Raw genomic sequence first — 19,206 nt, 5'->3', positions numbered from 1 at the left:
GGAGACTGGGCGGGCCCTTCATAGATGGTGGATGTCTTGGGTTTTTCTATGGAACCGTCAAAGAGGACACACACTGAATGTGTAGGAGGGTGTTCTATCAGGAGCGGTATGAGACTTTCAAGGGAAGAGAATAGATTGGTTCACCAGGGCCAGGTGACAGTGTTCTGAAGCAGAGGATGAGGTGTGTAATCCTGTTAACATGCTTCGTTAAGAGGGGTTTTGAAGAGACTCTGTGTGTGTGTGTGTGTGTAAAAACTGCCAATTACTGTGTTATTTATCACCCCCACATTTTTATCTGTAAAACAGCATGTTGTCTGAAGCCGTCCCTAAGTTTGGAATCACAGCAGGGTATTTGTATGTATGAAAGGTTTGCTTTTCTCCTCACTTTTTCTGATCACACTTTGTTTTCCCCACAGCATGCTGCTTGCACGCTTTGCTTCTAACAGAAATCTGTATCAGAAGAATACCTCAAGACATCACGGAGTCAGCAAGGATGCTGAGCACAGTTCAGGCTGATTAATCTTCTCGGATAGCTTATCTGGATTTTGAACCACCTACGAGACTCACTTGTGGGCACATCTTGGGGGACTTTCCAGAGAGGCTGAACTGAGGAGAGAAGACTGACCCTGAATGTGGATGGAAACACCCCTGGCCTAGGGTCTTAGAGCAAACTTCACAAGAGGATGCCACTGAATACCAAAGCTATCGTCTCCCTCTCCTTCCTGAGATGAATGTGACCAGCTACTTCAGGCTCTGCTGCCACGCCTTGCCCAGGACTCCATGATAAAATACACCTTCAGTCCATGAACCACAGTAAATCCTTCCTCCCTTAAGTTGCTTCTGTTGGGTATTTTGTTACAGCAGTGAGACCAGTGATTAGCAGAGTGAGAAGAGGGGTTTTCACTGGTTCTCCAAGAACTAGCAAAGAGACCTTTATTCCAAAAAGCTGTAGAAGGCCTGCCAGGCACCCACTTCACGTGATTTATTCCCTTTCAGAGGCCATTCATTGAATGACAATTGAGGAGATGGGTGGAGAAAAAAAACTGGGAGTGGGGTAGACAGTTAACATTTCCATCATGTTTATTGTTACTCACTAGAAGAGATCCACAGTAAAGTGTTTACCAAAAGAGCTTAGCTTCTGCTTCTAGAAGCACCTCTACAGTTTTCACCCCAGGCAGTCAAACTCTGAGAGGAAGAATGTGTTGCCTGTGAACATGATCTTCTGTATCCTCGCCCTTCCTCTTGGGCTTGTGTCTTCTCACAGCCCGGTTGGAGTCTCGGTTCCAGTTCCGTCCTCCGCACTGTTAGTGGAACAGCCTCCAGCTCCCATCTTGCTGTTCTAGATGATTCTCTGCCTCTTACTCCAGTTCCTTTGGCAGTTGCACCTGCGGTTTGAGCATTCGAAGAAGAAGAGTAAAAATGAATCCTGGAAATGTAAGAGCTGTAAAACGAAAATCATAAAATGTACATGTCTTGATGCCTGCAGACAGGGTTAGAAATATTGGTTGCAGAGCTCTCAAAGTCACTGTTTGGAAGCAAACGAATCAATGCCACTGTTCTGGGCATTTACCAATCCAGGGCTTGATCAAAGGTCCATGAGCTTGTAGGGAAACGGATCCCAGAAGCAAGGGAAGCTCAAAGCCTGGTGTCTGCCTAGGGTTTACTAGCTGCTTGGTGGGTGCTAAGTATCCTGCTTCTTGGCTGTGAAATGTCAGTAACCCAGTCCATAGTGTAAGAGATCAACTTATATAATGGGAGTGAGTGATAAACAGGGACAATTACTTTAAAAAACAAAAACAAAAAACCAATTCTTTCCCTGTGCCTGTCCTACACCAGCCTTTCCAGGAGAAGGAGGAGGAGGAAGAGAAGGAGGAGGAGGAGGAGGAGGAGGAGGAGGAGGAGGAGGAGGAGGGCTCTGAGCAGACAATGACTTTCCTGAGGTCACAAGGCTAGCACTGCTGGAAAGACAGTTTGGCTGTAAAGAACAGCTCTAGCAGACTACCAGACTTCATTTCCCAGATCTAGAGGATGAGAAACCCTCTTCTGGCCTCTCCAGACACCTACACTCACATGCACATAGCCTCACACAAGCATCTACATATAATTAAAAATGATATGTGTTCTAGGGGCTGAGGAGGAGACAGCTTCGTTGGTAAAGTGCCTGAGTGGCAAACGAGTCAGATCTCTCCAGACAACATCTAAAAAGCCAGGTGTGATGGTGCCTGCTCACAGTCTGAGCCTTTGAGAGATAAACACAGTGACCCAGGAGGCTCCCTGGCCGGCCTCCCTACCTGCATAGCAAACTTGTCAGGCCAGTGAGGGGCCCTGTTTCACAAACCAAGATAAATAGCTCCCAAGGAATGATGGTTGAGATTGACCTCTGACTTAAAAATGTGCTTACACAGGCACAGGCACACGCACACGTGTGCTATCGCACACCGTCTATCCTTCTTGAAGCACATTTCTAAATATTGTTTGGTAACCTTTAAAAATAGAATATATCTCTCAAAACCGAATAAAAACAATCTAGGTAAACACCACAAGGACAAAATAACCACAAAAGAGTCACATCTGTCCAGCTCCAAAATCTACATTCAGTTTCTGTTGCATAGCAACAGCTTCAAGTCTAGTCAGTTCTTAAAGGGTTTTAAGTGGCGCTCTGCCTTAGGAGGTGACTTGTCCATCATGTGTGCATTTTCCAGAAGATGCTGACAGTGCTAAGACGATTGGCGTTTGCTAACAGCTGAGCATATTTTCCTCTTCCCTGCCCATGTGCATCTGTCGGAGTGATGAGCCCTTGTGGGATCTGCTTTCAGTCAGTTCTTTGGAGAGGAATGTTTCACAGTGTCCTGCCCTCCACAAGGGACATTCCATATTCTCTTCAGGCCAAGCAGAGCAAGAAGAAACCAAGGAAAAGATGACTAGATTTGATGTTTTAAAAAAATCAAACTTGAGCTCAGTGTAGTGGCACATACCTGTACCCTCAGGACTTCAGAGATGGAGAGAGGAGAAACAGGAGTTCAAGACCAGCCTTGCTACTCAAAACAACGACAGCAACGAATTTTAATAAAAGGTTAAAATAACATTACAAACAGGAGAAAACCAATTCCTGTTACTAGTAGGAGTTCATTAATTTAGTAATTTTTAAATGTATTTGGGATGTATGAGTACATTCAGCTTTATATAGAGTGCTCGCGCGCACGCGCGCACACACACACACTCACACACACACACACACAGGGATACTGGGAGATGTGGCAGGATTGTAAGATTTATCTTAGATGGTTATTTAAGATGTTATCATGAATCTGGCTATGGACCAACACCACAGTGGGTATCCAGAACACAGAGAACAGACATGCATTAAGGAATTTGAGAGAAGTATGCTGTGTCCAGAAGAGGCTTAACCCTGATTGTGACAGATGATATAAAAGAAATTCCAGATGAAGGTAGTTCCAGATAAAGATATAGGATGGCACTATTGCTGGCCTGATTTTGTGTCTAGGAAGTAGTATTTGAATAAGACTTGGAGCTTGTACCAATTTCAACAGGTAGAAGAAAAGATCGCTCGAGGCTATCATGCCCCAAGGATGCTGTAAGGTTGTCAAACTATGGTCCCTCAAATAAGTAGCATCAATATCACTGGGAACTTGGTCAGAGGGGAAACCCCCAACCTAAGACCCACTGAACCGGAAATTCTAGAGAGGAGCCCAGAAATGTAAAAAAGATTCTGATAATATATTTTAGAAGGATTGCATATTTTTAAAAACCCTTCCCTATGAATATTGGGGGAAGGCATTGGCTTTTGTCTATTCTTCTGGTTCTATTTATTTTTCAAGTAAGTGAAAAGTCATTGGAGGTAAGTCCAAGACTTTTAAAGAAGAATGTGTGAGAGGGTAGACTCTCCATTGAGATGAGGAGCAATGGCGCAAGTCCTACACAGAGGAGCCTGGTCTGAGGACAGGCTGAAGGAAGACACTGAAAACCCTGGATTATCTGAAGAGGACAAAAGTTGGGGAACTGGCCTTGATTAAGTTCTACCCAAACAAGAAGAGAAGGTAGTGAAGAGGCTCAAAAAAGGACAGAAACCAAAGGCCCTGGAGAAAAACAAAGAGTTTTATAAACAAAGCCAAGTGTGGGCAGGGACAGAGATGAGTGCTCAGATCTATCATCTTACACTCTGAAGCTGCTGGTGTGCCACAGGGGCTCTGGTGAGCCGTGGCTGCACGTGATGCTGTCAAACTCAAGTCTTTCTGGAGAGAAAGCTTGGTGATGCTGTTCCATTGCTGACTTGGCTGGGAGCAGTCTACCCGTACAGGTGAGCCCAGCGTGCAGTGGAGTGCATGCTATAGTCCCCTGAATGGCACAAGAACTTGACTTTGCTCCTTATGCACTTAGCTCCAGCGAATTAAGTGGCTGGATCTTATCTCTGCAAAAAGTACAAAGGATTCTCTGTAATGGTAGGTGGTAAGTGAATCATAAACGTTTTAAAGAAAGATTAAAGAAAACGTTCATTTGTGGGGGAGGGGGAACCATGCGATGTTGGCATCAGAGTTATTGACGTCTATTAATGAATAGGGAAATGAGTTGATTCTTATCTAAGAAATGCACTTTCTTGGACAAGACATTAAAAGCAAGAGGGAACTAAAGAATTCTTCAGGAAACAATAAATATGAATGAAGCAAGATGACTGGGGGTTAGTTGTACACAGGAAAAACTGGAGAGGCCATGACCCAGCCCATAGAGAGGCTGTGGTGCAGAAGGAACTAGATGGAGAACATTTGTCTAGCATGTTAAAAGTCTGAGTTCAATTCCCAGTAAAACATGCATACACACACACACACACACACACACACACACACACACACACAGTATTAAAATTGTGTTATTTTTCCCTCATTGTTGCACCTATATTTCAGATCACAATACCTTCCATTTCTCCTCTATAAAGTGAACCTGGTTAGGTCTCCTTTGACTGACCAAAGGCATACCTTTGTGCGGGCACTCATGAAAGTGCCATTGCTAGTGTTTATGGCAGTCGCTGAGTCTAAGATGTAGCTTCCTGATGCTTCAGTCCCTCGGGTATGAGGAAGCGCCTTGCAGCTGAAGGTGTTTACGGAAGCTGGCCACAGGGAAGCACATGCGACCATTACCTCCAATGAGCCACGTGCCTTGGGCTCCCTCAGGGATGTCGGCATTGCATTTTAAATAATGACAGCAAATGCGGGGAAAGGTGATGGGCAGAGGGAAGAAGTCTGTGCTGGTTTTGAGGATCTGTCTCTGTAATATTATTTCAAAAGACAAGATAAAACAATTGAAACACTTTGAAAAGGTTGCTTTATGGTCTGGCCTTACAGCAGACATGTATCCTACGGGAAGAAGACGCGGAGAGGTGGGAGCATTTAGATGTTAGTGAAGCTTGTCTGCGCTGTTCTCAGAGTACTTTCTAGAACTAAATAGAAGTCATGGGGGTGCAGTGAGATAGATATGTGCAAGAAGATACATTGTAGCCTAGGCCAGGCAGGGAAGAGGAGCTGTCAGCAGGCAGAAGAGCAAAGCCTTTCAAAGCACATGTCCATAAGCAAGGCCTGTGGTCTAAAAGTATTCCTCTTTTAGCTTATTATTGCTGATATTGCTAGTAATAGTCGTAGTTGTTGTTGTTGTTTAAAGAATGGCACTGGGGGCTGGCTCAGAGTAAAGTGCTGACTGTGCAAGTATGAGTTCAGATCCCCAGGACCCACATAAAATGTTAGGTGTGGTGGTGCATTGCCTGTAGCCTCCATGGTTTGTGCCTTCCAGAGTCAGATGTTTGCTCGATGGTCACTTGATCTCCTCTCCCTTTACCTTGGATTTTTAAAACTCTCGTTGCTTTTAGTGTATGATTTTCTGAGTATGTAGTACCAAGACAGCTTGACTATTGTCCACCCATGACTTCAAAGTGACAGTTTTTACAGACAGTGCCTTACCTACCCCAGCAGAGGTCTGGCTTATGTCCCGTCCAAAGGCAAGCAGAGGATGGCTGTCTGACCTCATGTGATTCTACGATGACACCTGTCCTAGGACCAATCTAGCTCTCTCCAAACTACAGATGAAAAACATCTTTGATGCAGGAAATGGGACAATGACAATACATTTCTAGGCAATGGGAATTCATGACATTCCTACACGCATATGTGAATAATAGCAGTTACCTTAAGATTAGATAGCTCAGTAAAGCTGGGGAAAAAATATCACAAACTCACATGGGTATTTATTTTCCATATCCTGGAAAAATGGAAATCTCCATGATGACATAATAATATATTGACTATGTTGTCAACACAATCTTAGCTCAATTATATATATAATTATATATATATTTAATATATACTTATATATTTGCATAATTATATATACTTTATACATTTAATAGAATGCATTATATTATGAGTTGCATATCATCTTATATAAAATAATATATATTTAATGATGTCAAGTGTGAATCAATATGACCTATGGACATCGATTCTTAGACTGTACTAATGACCACAGAAAAATCATTTCTGCAACCTAAGCTCAGGTAGTAAAACCAGCTCTCTAATCAGCTTTATCACAGACTTTTATAGGGACACTATAAATATTAAAACCGAAATAATAGTCAAATATTTTAAACTCCATTGGCTCATGAAAATAATAACCTGAGGTTTGCCATTTGGCTGGCTACCTAAAAGGCAAACAGAAATGCATTTGCAGGTGATCCAGCTTCTTCTGCTGATGAAGAACCAAGTCCCTGGAACCCTTATTCCAGATACTTACAAATATGTTTAATTTTCCCCCCTCATTTGCTCCTTCAAGGAGGCTCTGGGGGTCTCTAATCCTCAGCTCTAGGTGCCTAGAATGGTTTGGTTTTTACATATGCACATCAAAGATTCAAATCGGCATGCTAAGTAAAAGTGTGACACCTCAAAACTGAGTTTTAATATCAGCAATACCGCTCCCTAGTGGCGCCTGCTAGACATGCTATTAATTTCCCCAAATGGGGAGAAGTGCTAACCTTCTAGAATTCCTATGATTAAATGAGTCAGCTTATTACATGTATGCACTCCACAGAACTTAGCTGCAGGTATTACCATCACAGGGCATATAAGGGTCTGTCCCTAAGAGTAACTAGTAATTTAACTGTCTTGGTGTTACACCTCTGCTTACCAACAATCAAGACCCCAGGGTGTTAAACTAATGGGGTTGGGGCAGGGGATATAGCTTATTTGGTAGTGTCCCTGCGTCGCATGCACTTGCCTAGCCCTGGGCTCAGTCTCCACATAAACCAGGCATGGTGGGTACACCACCCTCAGCTACCTAGCAGTTCAGGTCAGCCTGAAATACATGAGAGCCTGTCTCAAAAATAAAATATAACATCAACAAGAGGGAGGAGATGAAGGAGAACTGGGAAGTTCATCATTTCTCCCTCCTGTTACTTACAGGTTTTAGGTAGGCGACGTTGCTGTGTCGGATGTCATTCAAGAGCTGGTCTCTGGGAGTGATTTCCACCAGTGGCGGCGGCCGATTTCTCGGCACTGGCTTGAGCGTTTTTATTACATCTTTGAGGTTGGTTTTCTCCTGTGCCTCTCTGGCTTCAGGCATTCGAGATTTGCGCTGAATTCTCTTCAGCTTCACCACCCGGAAGGAGTCGGGGTCCGCCTTGCACTGTGGAGGTTGGGGCGGATTTTTGATCATTTCCTTTCTTGCACCAAAGGGGACTTCTTGAGCAGAGAGGGGTCGCCCAGGCGTAGGCTGGAAGAGCTCCTGCATTCTGGGATCGGGCATGGGTCCTCCCAACCTCTCCCACATCCCAGGGGGCAGCCCCAACCCGTTCTCCAACATAGCTATCAGCTTTCTCTGTTCTTTTAGTTGCTGCTGCTGCTGTTCCTCCTGCCTTTTCTGTCTCCGTTTATCCTGGTTCCTGGTAAGCAGATTCGTCACCACCATCCTGGGACCCGGAAGCTCGAAATGGTAGCCCATCTTCAACAGGGTGTTGTTGGCCTTCAGAAGCCTCGATATTTCCATTTCGGCGTGGTGGCCCAGCATATGCCTCTGGTTGTGAAACCGAAGTTCAGTCAGAGTTTCATTGAACTGGAGGCACCTCATGATGGCCACGATGCCCTTCCCGGTAATGAAGTTGGACTCAACGTTGAGGGTGGTGATGCTCCTGTTTTCACGCAGCATGTTGGCCAAGGCGAAAGCTACACTCTCATCTGCGCCAACGTTGGCTAGACTGAAGCTTTTGATGTGCTTGTTTTTCTTCATTGCGTTGACAAAGTCCAGTAACATTTCTTTGGGGATATTTTCAATGTTGTTCAGGTTGAGTTCCGTCATGTCAGGGTCGTTCTGTCGGACTCGTCTCAAGCTTCCGTCCAGGTCTGTCTGGTTCCCTGAAGGCCGTGCACTTACCTTCAGAAAACTGGTATCTAGAGCTAACTTCTTAGGGTCTAATTTGGCTATTTTCTTCTCACTTTTTTCTTTGGTCTCTGGTGTGTCTCTTTGTTCTGCTGCTGCTCTAGTGACTGGCTGCTGGCAGATGCTCGTATTGTTGCGGACTTGTTCCTTTGCTTCAATTTTTTCTCTGTTGGATTGTTCGCCACCTTCATCCTCTTCATCTTCATCCTCTTCATCTTCATCCTCTTCATCTTCATCCTCTTCATCTTCATCCTCATCCTCCTCTTCATCTTCATTGTCACCTTCTGTTTCTTGTACGTTGCTACTCCCATTTGATTCTCTTTTCTTTGCAAGGATTTCACTATTGAGTTTTTCTTTTAAAAACTGGGGCATGTTTTTAATGGCTTTGTCTCTTACTTCATCCTGTTTTTGAGTGTTTTCCTAAAAGATAGATTCACAACAATTAAAATTCATAGCAGTGAAGAAGTACAAAATGCAGAAATGTCTACTGGAGTTTAAAATATTTTTAGGGGCTGGAGAGATGGCTCAGCAGTTAAGAAATGATTGCTGCTTTCAAACCAGAGTTTGTTTCACCTCACTGGCTGCTTACAACTGCTTTTAATTCCAGCTCAAGGGATCTGTCGCCGTCCTCTGGCCTCCTTAGGCACTGCATTCAAATAAACTAAGGCTAATCTCGCACAGCAAAGCACGTGCTCGAAGACACACACACACACACACACACACACACACACACACACACATGATTAAAAATAAACAAGTCTTTCAAGAATATTTTTAGGGCTGGGGAAATGGTTCAGTGGGTAAAGTACTGGCTGCACAAGCGTAAGAATCTGAGGACCCACGTTCAAACTTCCATCACCCACATGAAATAAAAGGGAAGACAAAAGATGGAGACAGAAGAATCTCTGAAGGCTCAGGGCAGTTAAGCCTGGCACACAGTGGACATTTAGTGACTAAGAGACTGACTCAAAGAAGTGAATGCTGTGACTGACATTTGAGGTTGTCCCCCCCCATTTCCACCCCCCTCACACACACACAGGCACACATGCACACTCATACAAGATTTTGTAAAAACTTAAAGCCAGGCATGGTGGCCCCCGCCTTTAACTTCACCACTCTAGAGGCAGAGGCAGGTAGATTTCTGGGTTCTGGGCCAGCATATGGTCTAAATAATGTGTCTCTTACTCCCCAGACCCACAGAGAGAGACCCTGTCTCAAAACCAAACCAAACAAAAACTTAAGTGAAAACCATTTTAAAGGCTGGAGAGATGGCTCAGTGGTTAAGAACACTGACTGCTCTTCCAGGGGTCCTGAGTTCAATTCCCAGCAACTACATGGTGGCTCACAACCATCTGTAAATGTGATCTGATGCCCTCTTCTGGTGTACAGGAAGACAGCTACAATGTACTCATTAAATAAATAAAATATTTAAAATTAAAAAAAACTTTAAACCATTTAAAACAATTTTAAGAGAAATAACTCAATTTAATAAACCTTATGTGTAATATTATCCCACATATGTATACATACACATTTATATATGTATAGGAAAAAAACTTCTAAAATTACTCTCAAATTCCTGTTTCTGTTTTTGTTTTTCTGAGTCAGGAAGGTAACCCCTGGAAGAAGTAAAGGGTCTGCCAGGTGTCTGTACTTGTGCTGTGTGGCTTTCGGTTTTAAGTTTGCCTTGTGTTGCTGATACAGAGGACCCCGCAGTGAGCAAAACAACCAGGTAAGGAGGGACTTTTGCAGAGACACACTTGGGGTTGTGCCCAAACATACATACATATGTATACACACATTTCTATCCTACACACCCAACTGCCCGTACTAGGGCATTTTACATTGTCTCTAGATCACCTAGTGGCTACTACATGTAATGTAAACAGGGACACTGCTTTGTTTATAAAAAGAAAAAGAAAAGTTTGTTCAAATCCAGTCCACGTGGCAAATAAGTACATCTTTCTTAGTGTTTTCAGTTCATAATTCATTGAATTCAAGGATGGAGAGTCCCTGAGGATTCACAAGACCAAGGTGTATTAAAAATAAAAGCCAGTCAATTTTGCTTTCAGATTCTATATTTTTAAAAGCTGGCTCTTAAAACATATTTGGAAATGATACAGATGTTTTAACCCCTGTATCAAAGCCTTTGCTTCATGTGTAGTTGAAAGGGGGAGCGTTTGTACTCCACAGAGCTCTGTTAGAAAAGAGCTCCCTGCTGGGTGGTGGGACACTCCTTTAATCTCAGCAGTGGGAGGCAGAGGCAGGTGGATCTCTGTTTCAGGCCAGACTTGTCTACAGAGCTAGTTCCAGGACAGCCAGCTACAGAGAGAAACCCTTGTCTCAAAAAACAAAACAAAAAAGGTTCCTTATACCCTTCCTAAAGTATCCTCTGCTCTCGTAGACATGCATGACGTCGCCTTTCCTGGGACTATGAGATCTGACATGCTGCGGGCGAATGAGAGCACGCTGATAATCCGGAGTGTTGAAACCTTGTTTTTAAAACCCCGGTCTGGATCCTGGCTCTGGGAAAAGCACCTTCATTACTCACTAGTCCCTGAAGCAAAGCACCTTGAGGGAGGATGCCAGCCTTAAAATGGAACAGGATTAGGGTGAGATTTACAGCTCTGCCCCGTCTGGGAAGGGGAAAGGCAGTCTTTCCCGCAGCAATGACTCTACCTAGTGTACATCTGGTCATCTTGCAGGTGTGATCCCCAAAGCTGGTGGAGACCTCGAACTCAGTTCTCTGAGCAAGGACTTAGTGCTGCTGATACGTGGCAGGTTGGAGCTGACAGTTGACGACGTGGTCCTTGACTACCTATCTCCTAAAACCTCTAACAGTCCATGCCTCATCTGCCCCAGCAGGGGGAGCCAATCAGCAAGCTGTTTAATGCACACCAAGGAAGGAAACAAAAGTGCTGCTTCTGCAGTCCCCCTAAAATTGGTCTTCGTGTGGAACTGTCCTCGAACCCACGGACCTGCAATTGTAAGAAGTCTGCAAAGGACACGGTAAGCACTACCATGATCAAACCAGAGATTTATTTCCTGGACTTCGGTTCCTGCTTAGCGTTCCCTACTCCCTTTCGTCACACCGTGTGATAAGATACACCTGTATGTGGCAGGTGGCCCCTGGGAGAAACCAGACTTGGGAAATCTGTCTTCTTTTTTCCAGTCCTTTTTAAGTGCATCATTACGATTTTTCCTTTAGGGCCATCAAGACGGCTTATCAGATACCTGACTTACACACACACCACTCACACATGCACGCACATAAACACAAGCATGCACACACATGCATGCACAACTAGTAATAAAATGTAATTGTCATTTATACATAGGTTTGCAAAGCTCATGCCAGCTCTAGTTTTTAGATTGAAGTGTCTCAAGAGAGGACTATGTTGAACCCAGTTCTTAGCCATCATTTCCAGATGTCACCACCGATGCCCAATGTACAGTGTGCCCACATTTTCAGTCTTGGATTTGGTTCAGTGTGTATGGCCTGATTTCCTCAGAAGTGAAGAATCTTTGACATTATATATAAAATATTGGATGTGCATAAATAGGCTGGAGACACGGGAATAGAGTTTGGATGAGCTTCTCAAAAGGAGAAGAAAAAAAAAAGCCAGAAGAGCTGTTTCTGAGTTAAATCATTACATATCAGGGCTACAGACCACAGACTCCACACAGAGACCCCAGGGCCAATGTTGAAAGAGAAACATTGAGAAGAACTTACCAACGTTCCCCGCTTACAATTATACCATTTTTGGAAAGTTACTTATTATTATGATGTAATTTAGAAGTGGCAAATAAATCACAATTGCAAAACAGTCCCTGCCAGCCCTGTCCCCGCAGCCATTTGTGTCCCACACAGATCCCTGGTTACCTCAGACTGCACAAAACTGACAGGAACGCGTTCCTCTTCCAGCAGGCGTCTAGATGCCTTTTGCAAATACATGTAATCCACGAGAGACTTATGGTCAAAGTTTCCTGTAGGAACCTTGTCAGTTTGATCTTTTTGGATCATCCCCACAGGAAGGTGGGGGTCAGGGGCCATGACTTCCATCTCTGACTGCAGTTCCTTCAGCTCTTCAGGGGATAAGTTGGCCAAGATTTCATCTTCATCAAGCTCCTCACTAAGGGTGTCTTCTTGCTCTGAATTCCCGCGGTACTCCGACATTGTTTACTTTTTCTATCTGTTTCTAGATCACCAGAAAACAAAAAATAATCCAATATGATTTAAAAAATCAGTATGCAAACACCTCAATGTGTTCTAATTAACAAATATCTTAGGCCAACCCACCCTTGAGAGATTTCTCACTCAGTGGTGTTGGTTGAGCTGCTGGGAGTGAGTATAGTTCAGCTCATGTGGGATCTATATTAAGCAAGGTTTTCTGGGCAGAGTCAAGTCGTGGAGCTACTACATGACTCCCTTTTTGGCAACTTGAGTCATCTGTACAAATCCATCTGACATTTCAGTACAGCTGCTGTGGCGAACAGCGAGTAGCGGGTCTACGGAATGTCTGCTGGAATAAAACACATTCTTTTCCAAAGCCCCTCCCACCTCAGGTTCCACGCACCCCACCCCCACGCGCTCTACATCTTCAGGGGGAGCCTGCTGCTGCTCATTTAAAGAACTCACAAAACGTCAGAATGAAAATGCCGGTAAAAGTGGCTTCTCCTGGGACAGAAGCGGCCCTGGAAGGTGGAAGGCGAGCTGGGCTTTGCCGGTTCTCTCCAGCGAGCTCTGGAAGCCGTGCCACTGGAGGGGACAGCTCAGGTCTTGCTATGGCGGTCACCCCTGTGTAAGTGAAACTGTGCAAGCTGCTCTTATCTGCATCTAGATCTTGTGACCTGACGGATGGGGGTAACAAGGCCCCTAATTTCCATGAAAGAGGGAGGGACTGAACGTTTTAAACTATTTATGTCTTTAGTAAGTGCTTATCGAAGCTAGCTAAATTAAGATGGATCTGAAGAGAACTTTTTTTTTTTTTTTTTTTTTTTTTTTTAAATCGTACTGTTGAAATACTTCGCAAAAAGGGCTGTGAAAAGATTTTTTTTTTTTTTTTTTTGCAACCTGCCAGGGAGGGACACTATTTTTCTTTTTTTCAAATTGCTAACATACATTTATGTTGACCCAGCAACTCTACTTTTTGAGATGCATCCCTCAGATGTGTTCCCAGGAAGACGAAAGCACAATTGTATACGTTAATTGGCTACAGAAAGCTCTGAAACACTGTGCATGATAGGATATTTTCTGAGACAATAAGTTAAATGAATGCGTTTAATAGATATAAGAGCGGAGCCAGGTTCTGCACGCCTTTAGACTTAGCTCTCAGGAGGCAGAGGCAGGCAGATCTTTATGAGTTCAAGGTCAGGCTGGTTTACATAGCAAGTTCCAGGACATCAAGGGCTACATAGAGAGACCCTGATCCAAATACAACCAACCCCCTGAATATAAAAATATAAATATAAAAATATCAGTGAGATAGATTATTGGAAAATAAAGAAGAGGAACTCAGAGGTTAAGAACACTGACTGCTCTTCCAGAGGTCTCGAGTTCAATTCCCAGCAACCACATGGTGGCTCACAACCATCTGTAATGGGATCCAATGCCCTCTTCTGGTGTGTCTGAAGACAGCAACAGTGTACTCATAAATAAATAAACAAACAGACAAACAAACAAACAAATAAATAAATCTTTAAAAATAATAAATAAGAAACCAAACACTTCAAGTGCTTTTAGGGAGGGACCTGGGTGTCTGAAAGGCTGGGCTGGGGGAAAGGCTTCACTATTCTATTTTTATATATTTTAGATATCTTTTTATGATTTTTCCAGAGATGGAATCTTTCTGTGTAGCTCTGGCTGTCCGGAAACTCACTCTGTAGTCCAGGCTGGCCTCGAACTCTGCAATCTGCTTGCCTTTGCCTCCCGAGTGCTGGCTTTAAAGGCCACCACAGGCTAGCTATTGTCAAATTCTGAATTTTGCAATGCTTTTCTCAGAAATTTAGGTATTTTTGTACAAACCAGAACATAACATATGGAGACAGAGAGAGAGAAAATTAATTTTTCACCATATTTTTCTGTTGAGAGCAACTGCAGTGAGTGCTCTGGTTCACTTCCGTCATCTCTTTAGAAACAGGAACCTAAGATCATTGTGCCATCTTTATAGCCTTCGGCGGTTTGATCATGAAAGTCAACTCTGCCCTTGGCCGCATCTCTAGCCTTGTGTTCTTTGGTTTATTGTTTGTTTTTAAAGATTTATTTATTTACCTATCTATTTATTGTATACAAGAACACTGTAGTTGTCTTCAGACACACCAGAAGAGGGCATCAGATCTCATTAGATGGTTATGAGCCACCATGTGGTTGCTGGGATTTGAATTCAGGACCTCTGAAAGAGAAGTCAGTGCTCTTAACCACTGAGCCATCTCTCCAGCCCTATTGTTTGTTTTTGATACAGAGTTTTGTTATGTAGCTTTGGAACTCACTTTATGGTATGGCTGGTCTTGAACTTGCAGCTGTCCTCATGCCAAAGTATCATGATTACAGGCAAGCACCTTCATATCCAGTCTGCTCTCTGTGTTTTCTTGTTGACCAAATCAGATTACTTTTGAGGCAATTATATATTTCTAGAACCACATAATTTTTAAGATCTCCCTGTAAAGAGCTATAAGTCATAAAGTGCATAGTTCGTGTAACCAATCCTTAATTGTTACATATATAGACTATTTTAATTTTTCAAAAGTACAAACAGTTCTTCAATGAACATCTTACTAGCTATATATTTATATGTACCTAAGTTTATTTGCTTAGGTTAAGTTGGATAAATTCTAAGAAGTCAAATGGCAGGGTCAAACAAAAAAACAAACAAACAAACAAAAAAAAAAAAAACCAACAAAAAAAAAACCAAAAAAAAAAACAAAAAAAAAACTAAATGCATTTCATATGAATGTCTAACTGGTTCTTTTAATGTTATTCCATGGTAAATTATATCCATATGTTACTATGCCTCTTACATATGTGTGTGTACACACACAGAGACACATATATACATACACACACAGACACACATGCATATGCAGGCATGTTGTGGTGGTTTGAATATGCTTGGCCTATAGGAAGTGGAACTATCAGGCGTGGTCTTGGCGGAGGAAGTGTGTCACTGTGTAGGCGGGTTTTGAAGTCTCCTAAAGCCCAAGCTCCACCCAGTGCAGAGGAAAGTCTCCTTCTGGTTGCCTTCAGATCAAGATAGAGAACTCTTGGCTACTCCATCACCATGCCTGCCTGCACACTGCCATACTTCCCACCATGATGAAAATGGTCTGAACCTCTGAACCTGTAAACCAGCCCCAATTAAATGGTATCCTTTATAAGAGTTGCCTTGGTCACAGCAATAAAACCCTATGACATATATGCACACACACACACACACACACACACACACACACACACACACGCACGCACACACCCCTCCATGCTCCAGAGCTCTTCATCCAGAGCCAACAAATCAATAGATAAGAAAACCTTCAGAGAAACAATGTATCTGAACGTGTATGTGCTTTTTATTCCCCCAGTCATTTTCAAACTCAAACAACACAGTGTGTTATATTTCAGCAACAGTCACAGAAACAATTAAGAAAAAACAAAAACAGGGTATAAAATATAGAACATTAATAGGACATTAAAAATGCTTCCATGAAAGAGAACATTATATTAACTGCCATGAACAAGAGGCTTTAAAAATCCTGGCAATTTTACAGAAAGCAGCCAAGAGCCTTTTAGACGAAATTGCCTATAAAGAACACAGAAGCTTAGCAATGAAATGTAGATATGAAGACCTCTCCAGAAAGATAGTCTGAATTCTTTCAGATTATCATTTGGTTGTGAGGTATGCCACTTGTTTTCACATGCCTCTGATGCCCAAGCTGACTGAGGATTATTCCCACAAGGTGCCCTGATTCCCCTGACAGCATCTCCCATGATCAGGAAGTGACTAATCCTCTGCCAGGTGCTTCCCAGAGCACCTTCCCCTCCTGCTGGCAGAGAGGGTTTTGCCATTTGGTTAGTTTGACACTGTAATGAGTTAGCTGTGTTTGCTCTACATGGTGCTTTACAGCCGTCACTTCAGCATCCAACATAGGCACAAAAGCAAGCTGTAGGGATGTCACCTGCAAGGCCCACAGGTCACAGATCAGCTGACTCTAGATCAGAGTCTAGAGAAGGAAATGAACTTGACTCCCTGCTAGATGCTGCTCAATCAGAATTCTCAAAGTTGGGTCTTAGAATCTGTGCTTTTTGGTTGTGGTGTGGTAGGGCATCTGATGTGTAAATCTAGAACAGCCCAACCCAAGATTTTGCCTGCCTCAAAGACTTTGCTCATTCTTCTCCCATTGCTTTTCACAGGTCTGTGCTCATCCTGTGACTTTAATGCAGACAGAAAGGATTGACAGCGCCCTAGGCCTGGAAATCCCAGGGCAAGGGCCAAGCACTCATCTGACAGACCAGGCTTAGGTAGCTCAGGACAGTGTTTGGTGAGGGCCTGCTTTGTGCCATGCACTATGTTAGGTAGCTAGGAATGTGGCAGAAATCAAGGCAGAGAAAGTCACCACATTCTAGTGAGGCAATCATTTCTGGTTCCATGAAATGCTAAGGAAGATGGATTTCATATGCTAGAGAACAGCAGTGGAGAACAATTCCACTTAGGAAGGGGGTCTGAGAGATAAGGGTAGACCTAGGAAATGCAGCGGAATGGTGCATGCAAAGTCATGGAATGTGAGGTGACCTAAGCCTCATATGACTGGACACTGTTGGGCATGGAAGATTTGGGGGCAGGGAGGAAGGCAGAGCCAGGCAGGTTGTATCTTTGTGACCAGGGCTAAGTCATTCATTCTCAGCATCTTTGGGAACCAGCAGAGGGTTTTAATGGTGTATACTATGGTTTATGCTTTCTGAAGGCCCCTTTGGCTACTGCTCAGAAAGCACACTGAACAAATTAGAGGACAGACAAGAATAAAACTTGCCTTCAGATAGTCCTTCATAATGAAGGAATGTGGTGTTGTTAGAGGTGTTGGAGGTCTCGGGTTTTTTGTTGTGTCAGCCACAAATGAAACTTAAAAAATGCCATAGTGTTCCCTCCTGGAGCTCCGACCTTTATTATTTTTTAACTTTATTTTAAAAAACAAAGATAAATGTACAGATTTTTAAGCATTTTTGCATAAAAGTATACAAACACATTTTTTATAAGGTTGTAATTAAGTATTTGTGGGTACCTATACATACACATATGTATATATGTGACAATAATATAGGAAAAGAGGTTATTAATTTGAGGAGATAGGAGAGAAACTGGGACGGGCTGTAGGAAAAAAAGGGGGATGTGATACAGTTCTATTTTAATTAAAATATATTCTTTTTTTCCCCTTTTTTCTTGATCTTCACACAGTTTGTGGGTTGTTTCTGGGGGTGTTCAGGGCTTTCTGGGGTTAGTATCCCATTATCAGTGACTGCATGTTATGTCTGTTCTTTTGTGACTAGGTTATCTCACTCAGGATGATATTCTCTAGATGCATCCATTTTCTTAAGAATTTCGTTAGGCCATTGTTTCTGATGGCTGAGTAGTATTCCATTGTGTAAATGTACCACGATTTTTGTATCCATTCATCTACTGAAGGACATCTGGGTTCTTTCCCGCTCCTGGCTATTATAAATAGGGCTGCTATGAACATTGTGGTGCATATATCTTTGTTGTATGTTGGAGTGTCTCTGGGGTAAATGCCCAGAAGTGGAATAGCTGGGTCTTCAAAAATGGTACTATGTCCATTTTTCTGAGGAACCGCCAGACTGATTTCCAGAGTGGTTGTATCAGTTTACAACCCCACCAACAGTGGAGAAGTTTTCCTCTTTCTCCACATCTTCGCCAGCATCTATTGTCATCTGAGTTTTGGATCTTGGCCAATCTGACTGGTGTGAGGTGGAATTTCAGGGTTGTTTTGATTTGCATTTCCCTGATGGCTAAGGATGTTGAGCACTTTCTTAGATGTTTCTCAGCCATTCGATAGTCCTCAATTGAGAAATTTTTGTTTAGGTCTGTATCCCATTTTTAAATAGGATTGTTTGATTCTCTGGTATCTCGCTTTTTGAGTTCTTTGTACACCTTGGATATTAGGCCTCTATCTGATGTGGTGTTGGTAAATATCTTTTCCCACTCCATTGGCTGCTGTTTTGTTCTCATGATAGTGTCTTTAGCCTTACAGAAACTTTGCAATCTCATTAAGTCCCATTTGTCAATCTTTGACCTTAGAGCTCGAGCTATTGGTGTTCTGTTTTGGAAATTTTCTCCTGTGCCTATGTGTTCTAAGGTTTTCCTGACTTTCTCATCTCATAGTTTCAGTGTACCTGGTTAAATGTGGAGACCTTTGATCCACTTGCACTTGGATCTCTGACCTTTAGTGACCACAGAATTTTGCTATATGTCCCACTGCCTGCCACCCCTTATCCCCCCATCTTTCCTGCCACAGAAAACAAGCACATCTAATTTTAATGGAAGACAGGCAGATTGAGGGAAAGGGAACTGAAATAAGGGAGTAAGGGAGGGAAAACCATACTAAAGAAAGCACTTGCTGTCTATTCTATACATCTCAGATGATTTAATAGTTTTTAAATAAATTAGGAAAAGGGGTTAGATACATGTTGACTTATCTCTGTAAGAGATTAATACACATAATCTATTTTTGTGTGGAAAGATAATAATTTAAATATATATAACACACATT

General features: G+C 42.8%; 1 protein-coding gene across 3 annotated transcripts; it reads right to left on the bottom strand.

Moving 5' to 3' along the window:
* Positions 1-1,057: 1,057 nt before the first annotated feature.
* On the bottom strand, positions 1,058-13,226 carry LMOD3 (leiomodin 3). Of its 3 annotated transcripts, none has more exons than XM_080914788.1 (4): positions 13,073-13,226; positions 12,317-12,632; positions 7,459-8,853; positions 1,058-1,385 (listed from the first exon to the last, which is right to left on the bottom strand). In XM_080914788.1, exons 2-4 carry the CDS (start codon positions 12,608-12,610, stop codon positions 1,359-1,361), a joined length of 1,716 nt encoding a protein of 571 aa, XP_080770914.1. In that variant the 5' UTR covers positions 12,611-12,632; positions 13,073-13,226; the 3' UTR covers positions 1,058-1,358. The 3 variants fall into 3 exon arrangements, with proteins under 3 accessions (XP_080770914.1, XP_080770915.1, XP_080770913.1); XM_080914789.1 differs by lacking the exon at positions 13,073-13,226 and adding an exon at positions 12,734-12,786; XM_080914787.1 differs by lacking the exon at positions 13,073-13,226 and having other exon boundaries at positions 12,317-12,783.
* Between the last annotated feature and the right edge of the window lie 5,980 nt (positions 13,227-19,206).

This window comes from Micromys minutus (genome assembly GCF_963924665.1).
Source record: "Micromys minutus genome assembly, chromosome: 3".
Classification (NCBI taxonomy): Eukaryota; Metazoa; Chordata; class Mammalia; order Rodentia; family Muridae; genus Micromys; species Micromys minutus.
The sequence above is the reverse complement of the archived record's forward strand: the minus strand, read 5'-3'. Positions and strand labels throughout refer to the sequence as shown.